The sequence below is a fragment of the Etheostoma spectabile genome, chromosome 14 (genome assembly GCF_008692095.1).
Source record: "Etheostoma spectabile isolate EspeVRDwgs_2016 chromosome 14, UIUC_Espe_1.0, whole genome shotgun sequence".
NCBI lineage: Eukaryota > Metazoa > Chordata > Actinopteri > Perciformes > Percidae > Etheostoma > Etheostoma spectabile.
This window is the reverse complement of record NC_045746.1, coordinates 19,325,780-19,335,804: the sequence shown is the minus strand read 5'-3', so window position 1 is coordinate 19,335,804 and position 10,025 is coordinate 19,325,780. Positions and strand designations below refer to the sequence as shown.

The following is a 10,025-nucleotide window of genomic DNA, read 5'->3' as shown; positions in this document are numbered from 1 at the left end:
GATGGCATGGCCCCCACAGAGCCCTGATCTCAACATCATTGAGTGTGTATGGGAATACATGAAGAGACAGAAGGATTTGAGGAAGCCTACATCCACAGACCTGTGGTTAGATCTCCAAGATGTTTGGAACAACCTAGCAGATTTCCTTCAAAAACTGGGTGCGGGTGTACCTAGAAGAACTGATGCTGTCTTGAAGGCAAAGGGTGGTCACACCAAATAATGATTTGATTTAGATTCCTCTTCTGTTCATTCACTGCATTTTGTTAATTGATGAAAATTAAACTATTGACACTTTCATTTTTGAAAGCATTCTTATATACGGCATTTTTTTCATACCTTTCTAAAAACCTTTGCACAGTACTGTATACACATTGAAATTTAATTTAATTGGCTCTTTCACTCTCGCTCCATCTTATCGACCCAGTAACTCTATGTGAGATCACTGTTGGAAAGTTTAAACAATAATCTGACATCTCCTCCCACTCCCATGACCCTTTATCCCACAGCTACCTTCCCCACACACACACACACGCACGCACGCAGACACACACACACACACCCCGTCCTAAGCGCCCTCGTCTTTCTAAGCATTGGCATGACATCACCCCTCTGGATTGGAAATGGGGTCTGGTGGGGGAGGGGAGGGAGGATGAGGAGAGGGGTGGCCTGGTCTGTTTTGGAGCCAGACAGACATGTTTAGGTTTGAAATAAGCCGAGCTGGATCGGTTACAGAGAAAGACTGAGAGGGATAGAAGGCAGAGGGAGGTGGAAACAAAGCAAGACGGGGTGGGCTTCAAAGAGTGGACGTAAGACATATTCACATCTATTTTCCATCCGTCCCTCTCTCTAGGAGAGAGGCAATATATACTGGAACTACAATACAGAGAACATACAAATTGAATAAATTAAAAAAAAAGGCCAGATAGACGACAGAAGCACTCAATGTATCCCCTTCATCCCAATATTTCCTTATCTGTCTCAGTGCATCTGTAAGCCTGCCTTGTGATCCTGCTCTCCATGACGATCTGCTGTCTTTCTCTCTGACTCTTATTTTCTGCCCTTTCTCAACAATATCCCCCCTGCTATCCTCCCTTCATTTTACTCCTATAAATACCCCTCTGCCCCCAGATAGAGTGACAGACCATTTCTCCATGCTCTACATACCCCGCAGACAGTAGCTATTATACATTCTGCCCTTGCGATTACTTTTGTACCCAGTCTGCCACCCATCTGCCTACACCTGTGAGCTCCCAGTTCACAGCTTTAATAAAGGAAAATTGTAATCAGTGCACATTGTTGGTGCACCTGTAAACCTACAGGACTCATGATTAACTGTTCAACAAGCAAAATACATGTAACAGCTTCACAGTCTTCGTTTGATCTGGCTCTCTTTTTCAAGTGTAGCCTATTTAGCTCTTTATAGCTCCCTCTTTCTCTGAATCTCTTTCTCCCTCCCTCCCTCTCTCTCATCCGTCTCTCCTTCTCTCAGCACCTCTTTATCCCTGCTGTCTGTTTGTTCTCTGCCACATATTTACTCGGCTTGCTCTCATTAAAAGACGGGCGACGAGGGGGAGAGAGAGAGAGAGAGAGAGAGAGAGAGAGAGAGAGAGAGAGAGAGAGAGAGAGAGAGAGAGAGACCCAGAAACCGGCAAAGGGGATGAAAAAGAAACGAGCAGACGCAGAAAGGTTTAGTATGTCAAGAGAGGGATGTGAGGATAATGAAGACGTTTTACTAAATATCTGAAGAAATCAAGTGAAGAATGAAGAAATTAAAAGCAGCATCGAGGATGAAGAGACATGGGAGAAAAAAATGTCTCTGAAAATCAGAAAAAAAAAGAATTTCCTTGATCCACCCACACGTTTTAACAAAAGTGGAGCCGATAACTCCCCAGAGAACGAGCAGGAATCCTACTACATTTTTCAAATGCATGAAAATGATTAGTGCTCAAATCACATGAATCATCGATCATTGTGTTGGTTGTGCATACTTCCCCTGGGCTCTCACATACTTGCATAGTTTTCTAAAGTGGACAGGATATTACATCATAGCAAGAAAAATGTGCTGTTTAATGACAGTAGTCAAACTGAAAGAAATCTTTACCCATAAAGTAAAAAGTGGAGTAACGCAATTAAATACAGTGGAGGTGTCAGTGAAGCTTGAGGTCAGTTAGGACGCACTTCTAGACGGTAAAGAGAAATTTCTCTTTAAATGCAGAAACAAACTACAGTCATTTAGGTCTTATTATTAAAATATCATACAAAGGAAATAACTATAATGAATTCATGTATGTGAAGCCTGCTCTTTTTCACCTTCATTTCTTGCTCAGAATACATCCATATGTGTACAAAGATAAACATCATTTACAAATTTTAATTAATGTGGAAAAATATTTGAATATGTAACATTAGGAATTTTCACTATTCTCTGCCAAGACTAAATGATTAATTAAGTGAAAAAGTACTGACGGATCAAGCCATAACCAAACAGTTGTTAGTTGCAGCCTTAGTGTACATAGTTATGGTGTTGAAAGTGTTGCTTCTTTGATATAACCCCTCATTTTCTTTACTCCATTTTCAAAAAAAATCTCATTTGTATCCTCTTACTAATTGTTAATGTAACAATCTGCAAATTTCTAATGCAGGATGATTCATACTTTGTCACATGTTTGAGTAGTTTTATTGGTCAGAAGCACATTTTGATAAATGCCAATTTTCTATTAATAAAGTCAACGTGCGTTTGTCTATGATGACGAGCAATCCCTCGTCATGTCATTGTTTATCTTTCATTTTAAGTAATCATTTAAAAAAGTACTTTCTGTGTACTGAAAACTGTAGCAGACTTCCACTTTTCTTTCCTGGGGACTGTGTCCTTAAATACCATCTCGTATCGGAAAACAATAATCTCCAAATGCTTGAGGTTTAAACGACAGAGAGGTACAGACATTGCACATACTAATAGAGTACCAGGTGTTGTAAACCACACGAGAAGGGAGGAAAAAAAAGATTAGCATCCATCCCCACAATGACTAGGCAAACAAGTTCAAAAGTCAACAAAGGTGGTGCTTGAACATCATGAAGAGTGTGTGTGTGTATGAGAGAGAGAAAGAGAGCGAGAGCGAGAGAGAGAGAGAGAGAGAGAGAGAGAGAGAGAGAGAGAGAGAAAGAGAGCAAGAGAGAAAGAGAGCAAGAGAGAAATACAGAGAGTATGTGGGAAATGCTAAAAAACAAACATTGAAAGAGCATCAAAATTATCCTTTAAAGAAAAAAAGCTGCGTGATCCAGCAGTGTGTCAGGCATTTCAAAGACGTATGACTCAACTAATAACTCCTGACACACCATGGGAATGCATGTACGCACACACGCACGCACGCACTCCCCACCTCATGGTCTCTAGAGGTATGAGCAAGAGGAAAGGATGGGTATAGATATACATGCATCCACATATTGATATACACATATTGAATGTCACTATTGATGACACACACGGTGCTGTGCCCTTAACCTAAGCTCATTACGCTGAAGTTTTTCTGTTTATCTGTGCAAATTAGTTTCAGTGGCATCATGGGAAAGGAAGAGACTGAACACAAACCCGTACAAACTTTTCACCCTGAATTCAGCTAGATTCTCTCAAGTTTCTACCCACACAATGAGGCAGATTACTGCCTAAGCCAATGACAAATACATGTGTACTCATACACACTACTAAAATAAGTACTGCAGTACATGCCAAAGAAAAAACAAACTTGAAACGACTGGACTGCAAATCAGAGTTCCATCAGATTCTCCAACCATCCTCAACACATACAGTGCCACACACACACTGCCAGGTCGCACACTAATATGTATACACGTCACATCCGTGCAGATAACCAGCAAGAAGAAATCAACCCTACCTTAAACTCCTGCAGCTGCTGTTTGATCATCTCCACCTCTGTGCCGACCATGCCCTGTGCGTTCAGCCCGTCTTCGGCCCTTCCCAGCAGGCCTTGCAGCTCGCCAACCAGCCTGTAGAACTCCCGAACCCTCTCGGCAGCATCTTCGATCTGGTCCAACCTGGCCTGGCCACGCTCGCTCAGCTGGAGTAAAGGGATACAAAAAATAAAGGAATCTTAACTGCAGGGCGACCTCTAGCTCACCCAGTAGTGTGCGCCACCATGTAGACTGAGCCCCTGGAAGGTGCATGTTGTCCCTCTTCTCTCGCCCCTTTCCTGTCTTTAATCTATTTTATCAATTACAGTAAAGGACTCAAACAAATTTCCTTCGGGACAATAAACAGAGTTTCTGCAGGTTTCAACAAGTCAAATTTAAGGCTTTTTAATACCACAAGTGTTGTCACAAAATTACAAAGTTAAAAAAAATATATACAAAATTGAAAAGGAGTAATAATGATCTGCACATATACAGCCAACTATATTTGGACTAGCAAAAGAAAGAACTACATGGGCGTAGAGAAATTTAGGACCTGTTTAAAATGATTTAGGACCTAGAACAAAATACTTATTCGAATCTAAGACTTGTAACTGGATGAAACTATATTAACGGTTACATTGCATAGAGTGAGTCAATAACTGCCCTAAACAATGCCATCAACACCACCATCATCTTCCTTCTCCCTCACCTTGCCGGCCTGGCGGCTCAGAGCCTCCGTCTCCCTCCTGAGAGCCAGGAGGTCAGGGGAGGAGCCTTCTCGCCTCAGCATGGTGGTACACTCCGACGTTTGGCCCTCCAGCTCCGTCCTGAGGTTGGCCAGACGGGACAAGTAGCCCTTTAGTGCTTCGGCCTGAGAGGCCAGGGAGTCTGCATCACGTCCGACGGGACTGAGGGAGTCCAGTTCATCATCAAGGTCGGCAATGCGCGAGAAGACATCCCGCACATGAGACTGGACCTCGCCGACGCCCTGCAACCGGGACTCCAGGGAGGAGCAGCACTGCTCGATCTGATGGGGGAAAAAAGATGTAGAGAAGTGGATGAGAAGCCCAGTCAAATCTGTATTTCATCATGAAGTGTTTTAAAAAATTAAAAATGAGGCGTCTTCCAGCTGAAAGATTGTCTTTTTACTCACTATATTTCCGGCAATGGATAATTTTTATTCAAGGTGTCAGACCCAATCAGAAAAAAATAAAGCTAAAAAGCTAAGATGAAAAAGGTAATAAGTTGGATAAAGATATTTTCTTTAAAACAAAGTATCAAATCCAAAATCATGAACAATCAAGTTCACTTTCCAGACAACGTTTTCAGGACCATTTTTGGAGTACAGTTGCAATTAGTCACAAAATTATAACAAAATCAGAAACTGACTATGAATATAGGAAGCATAGCAATGATATTACTGTGATAAAGAAAAATCACCTGATCAAACTAAATGAGCCTGTGTGGTAATACTTTACTGGAACAGAATAATGTGTAACTAAACTAGAAGATGATGCCACACAACGGCAAGTAAAAATAGATTATGTCTGTGTAGGTGCAAGAAAGAGAGAATAGAAGCATTATCTAAGAGCTGATCGGCATCATCTTTGCTGCAATTCTTTAGCATTATTATTATTATTTTTTTTTTAAACAATAATGACATCACATAAATATATTTTAAAAAAGAAATACAACTTCTCAATTCATAGAAGAGTACTTTTACGTTCAGTGGTTTCTTATACAGTTGAGCATCCTTGTGATAGCTGTAACCATACATGGAATATTTGGAGACAGAAAATGGATTGCAGAAAAGAGATGCAATACCGTGAGTGCTGAATTCTTGCAGCTCTGGTTTACATTTCAAACTATGATGAAGTGTTAAATGTCCACAATGACCATATATGACGACTGTAACTCAAATAGCCAAACTCTTCTGACAGCTAAGGTTGTTCTGCTCTCTCTCAGCTCACTGACACTTGTCTGCTAAGCACTCACAAACACATTCAGCACACACATTCAGCACACACACACACACACACACACACACGGTATAAATGGTAAAACCTATTTTCACTCTAGAAGGCATCATTTGTAGAGGTTACATTAATTCATAACTTATGATTCCTTTTTTTTTATTCTCATGTTCTGCTGTTTTTCCACAGCTACCTGCTGGCGGAGGACTCACTGCACTGCTTTAATATATGGGCCAGGTTGTACTTTAGACATTCACTTTATTTCAATGGAAATCTGTGATCAGTTATGGGAGGAGGAAGAAAAAAATCAGCTACAGTATGAAAGAAAGTTAAGTCAAGCGTTGAGTGCTGACACTAAGATTCCCCTGAATCTCATCAGTGCACTGTGTCAGATATTATAGGGAACATCTGGTAAAATCAAAACAAGAACATGTGCCCTAACATAATGGTTACTGTCAAGAGAGGACATGTGAAGCATAATCGATTGTCATGAATCACATTTCAACTTTTGTTCCGTTTTCCTGACAGTGACTTTGCTCCTCACCTTGTCGGTTACGTCATTGTACTCTTTCTCTGTTTCCTTGGCCTGCTCCTGAAGTCTCAGTGTGCCCTCAGTGCTGCCTCCCAGTGTCTGGGGGGCGTCCTGAACCAGGCCCTGGGCCAGGTCTCTGAGGTAGACCACCTGAGGCTTCAGGGACCTTAGACTCTCCTGCTGACTTCTCAGACGCTCCAGGCTCTTTGCACTGCACGCCTGAATGGGGGAGAAGTAAACATGGATAAATTTGGTCTTTATGATTTTGCACTTTTTAAAGAACAGCAAAAGTGACATGAGGACAACGAACAATGTTTTTTAGTACCTGTGGTCCCAGGGCCTCCTGGACTTCAATCTGGTGCTTGGCAGCCTCCAGCCTCCTCTCTGCAGCCTGTCTGCCCTCTTCAAACTCCTTGAGGCGGCCAGCCAGCTCCTCCAGCTGGGAGGTGCGGCTGTGGAGCCTCTCGCTCAGTCCGTCCACCCTGCGGTTCAGCTGGGCCTTCTCATCTCGTACCTACAAGAAAATAGGCATACAATACGTTATTAATTCTTCTTTATTTACTTAAAGCTATAGTATGTAGTTTCTGTCTCCACCATGACGAACCCTAACAAAACTGTTGGCACATCCACATGACACAAGTCTTCTGTGACAACACACCACCCCTGCTTCAGGCAGTTGCTTAACCAAGGAGGACAAGGAGGATTGGGCATAATTTCCCCTCAATTTTCTGCCCGCAAAATTTACAATCTTCTGAACACAGCCATACTGAGAAATACAGAGACAGTTTTGTGGAGCTGATAGTCTTAATTAGCTTCGTATCAACTCATGTGGCAATGGTTTGAATGTAATGGACGTTTTTTAACATAAAAAAGTTATACTTTATTTTCTTTCTTTTTTTAACTTTTAAAACACATACAATACTAATTTGCTAAGAAAAAACACTTAAATTCTCAAAGCATAATAAACAAGCTATAAAGCATATGAAGACAAAAGAGCAGATGATGCATTACCTGAAATACAACACACTTGAGAGTATAAATCAAAGTCTTGTGAACTATGTACCTCTTCCTCCCCGATGCAGCATTGTTCTAGCAGCTGATCTGCTGCAGTATTGAAAGCCTCAAAAAGAGGTTGTCGTCTTTCGAGGTCCAGTGATAGACCTCGAGCCTTCTGCAAGGCTTCGTCCAGGGCCGAAGAGTCCAGCGACGGCTGGATTTCTGCGGCTTTCTCGTCACACTCTGTTAACCACGGTACAAGCTCGGCCTTGTGCTGCTGGTAGGTTTCTGCTTTGCTCAGCGTGGTCTTGAGTCTGCTCTCTCTGTCTGCGATCTTCTGGTTCAGCCCCTGCCAGTCCTGCTTCAAGGTGGCCAGGCGAGACTGTAGGACAGAGCGTTCGTCTCCGCCAGCGGGGAGGGTGGCGAGCAGTGACGCTCCCTCAGCTTGGAGCAGCTCGTAGGAGCCCCGCTGACTGGCGATCCCACGCTGGAGATCATCGGTCTGTGCCAGCAGGGAGCGGATGGCCTCTGGCTGACAGGGCAGAGGGTCAGTGGTGGATTCTCTGGGATCTGCCTGCTTGTCGAGCCAGGAACGCAGCTCCTCAAACATTTGCTGGAACTGCTGGGTGGACGACAGGGCGGCCTGGAGCTGAGACAGACCGTCGGCTGGAGGAAAGAAAAGCAAGAGGGATCACAAAACATAAACACTGGAAAACTATTTTAAACAGAACAAAAAGTGGATTTGTCAGTAGTGTTTCTTGTAATCAAAACAATATTCCCATTACAGCTAAAGAGGGATTAAGTTTAAAAAGGGAATATTGTTTGACTACATCAAAACAATGCTAATGACTTCATCAAAGTGGACCATTATCTCTGTAGAAAGAAATCACACTATCTGCACACAAGTCAAGCCTAAACATACCAAAACACATACAGATTATCGGGACATATTAAGACGCACTAAAAGCACACTTACTATATCACATAAACTCCACAAACCTGCGCGCTCCTCTAAATTCTTCAGCGGCCCGCTGACACTCTCCAGTCGTTTACTCAGCTCTTCCTTCAGGTAAGGTTCGGCCACGATGGCGCTCAGCTCGTTGCAGAGTAACTCAGCCTCGGCTAGCTCAGTCCGCCGTCTTTCCAGCTCTGAGCGGATCTCTCCGGTTTCCTGCAGGCGACGTTTCAGCGCTTCGGGCTGGGCGCTCAGCGAGGCCTGGCCATCCAACCTCTCGCCCAGAGCAGAAACACTAGAGGAGAGCTCTCTGAGCAAGGTCTGGGCAGGAGAGGGGGAGGAGGGTTAGAAAGGGATACCGTCATGGTGACCGTGTAATAAGGAACCATACAACCAATTTGTCTAGACCTACCTGGTACCGCTGGCTGGTTCCTTGGGCCTGGTCTATGTGGTCTGACCTCTGAGTCAGTCGGTTTGTTAGGTCCTCCCACTGCTGGGTGATGGAGCCCAGCTCAGACCGCACCTCCTCCAGGTCCTTGGGGTCCTGAGCAGAGTCACCAGTCTGGGAGAGGATTCCCTCAGCGGACTGAGTCAGCTGGTCAAACTGCGGTCGTCTGGTCTCAAACTCGCGAAGCATGAACTTGAGGAAAGAGAAGAGGTTGATAGCCAAATATTCAGTGATGTGATCAGGAAATCAAATATCAGTTTTCGTGAAAAACAGAATCTCATTAGCAAATAAAAAAAGAACTTGAATGAATGAAAGAACCATGAATGTCTTAAAAATGCCAAGTCTAACAAATCTTTTAAATTAGGTTATTATGTTCATTACCTGTGTGTCTTCATGATTTAATTGGATTTTAGTGTCAAAATAAGAGACATCCAATCTAATACATGAATTAAATGAGTATACACTGTATTTAAGTGCACAACATTATTAACACATACAGTATCAGCTGTTCTCAACATTCTGGGGGTTTCTTTGATGCTTTTCTCCTCATGTTGTATTTTCTATCAAGATTACCACGTTGTGTGCATGTACACATGTGCCTTTTTGGTATTATCTCTGTGATTCTGTCTTTTATCACACAAAGTACCTGTGCTTGTTGTTTCTGTGTGTTGAGCATGTTGGGGTCGATGCTCAACGGTCCCAGCACACTCATCATCAGCTCCTTCTCTCTCAGCCACGGGCCCAGCTGACTGGCTGCTGAAGCAAAGCTGCCCAGCCTATCGGCACACGTCTCCAACTCAGTCTGCCGCTGGGTTGCAGTCTGATTGGCCATCTGCCAGCGGGAGTCTGGGGAAATAACCAATCAAGGCAGGAGAGGGTTATGCAAAAATGTTGATGAATGTGTGTACATATTTTGGGTTGCAGGTTGTCATAAAGCATATTCATTGTTACACATCTTCTGTCTTGTTTCCTTGCTTTTCTTATAAAGGTGTTAACATTACATTAATGTCCTACTGTACAGTGTAAAAATGAGGCTAATCAGATATTATATCAATAATGGTGATGAAACGTGATTTAATGGGAAGAAAACTGATATAACAATTAGACATTTGTCTTCCTCTGTTCCTCCTCTCCCTTCTCTTGTCTCTTTCTCCCTCTCTGACTCATGCTCTGGGCATCCATCTGCGTGTGTGTGTGTGTGTGTGTGTGTGT

At 43.0% G+C, this 10,025-nt stretch overlaps 1 protein-coding gene across 1 annotated transcript in view; it reads right to left on the bottom strand.

Annotated features, from left to right (window-relative positions):
• macf1a (microtubule actin crosslinking factor 1a) overlaps positions 1 to 10,025 on the bottom strand; it is a 213,792-nt gene that overhangs the window by 41,533 nt on the left and 162,234 nt on the right. Inside the window, 8 exon segments of the mRNA XM_032536093.1 lie at positions 3,894 to 4,076; positions 4,619 to 4,936; positions 6,427 to 6,633; positions 6,740 to 6,928; positions 7,478 to 8,076; positions 8,410 to 8,686; positions 8,778 to 9,005; positions 9,460 to 9,659. Of these exon segments, the coding sequence (XP_032391984.1) occupies positions 3,894 to 4,076; positions 4,619 to 4,936; positions 6,427 to 6,633; positions 6,740 to 6,928; positions 7,478 to 8,076; positions 8,410 to 8,686; positions 8,778 to 9,005; positions 9,460 to 9,659 (2,201 nt within the window).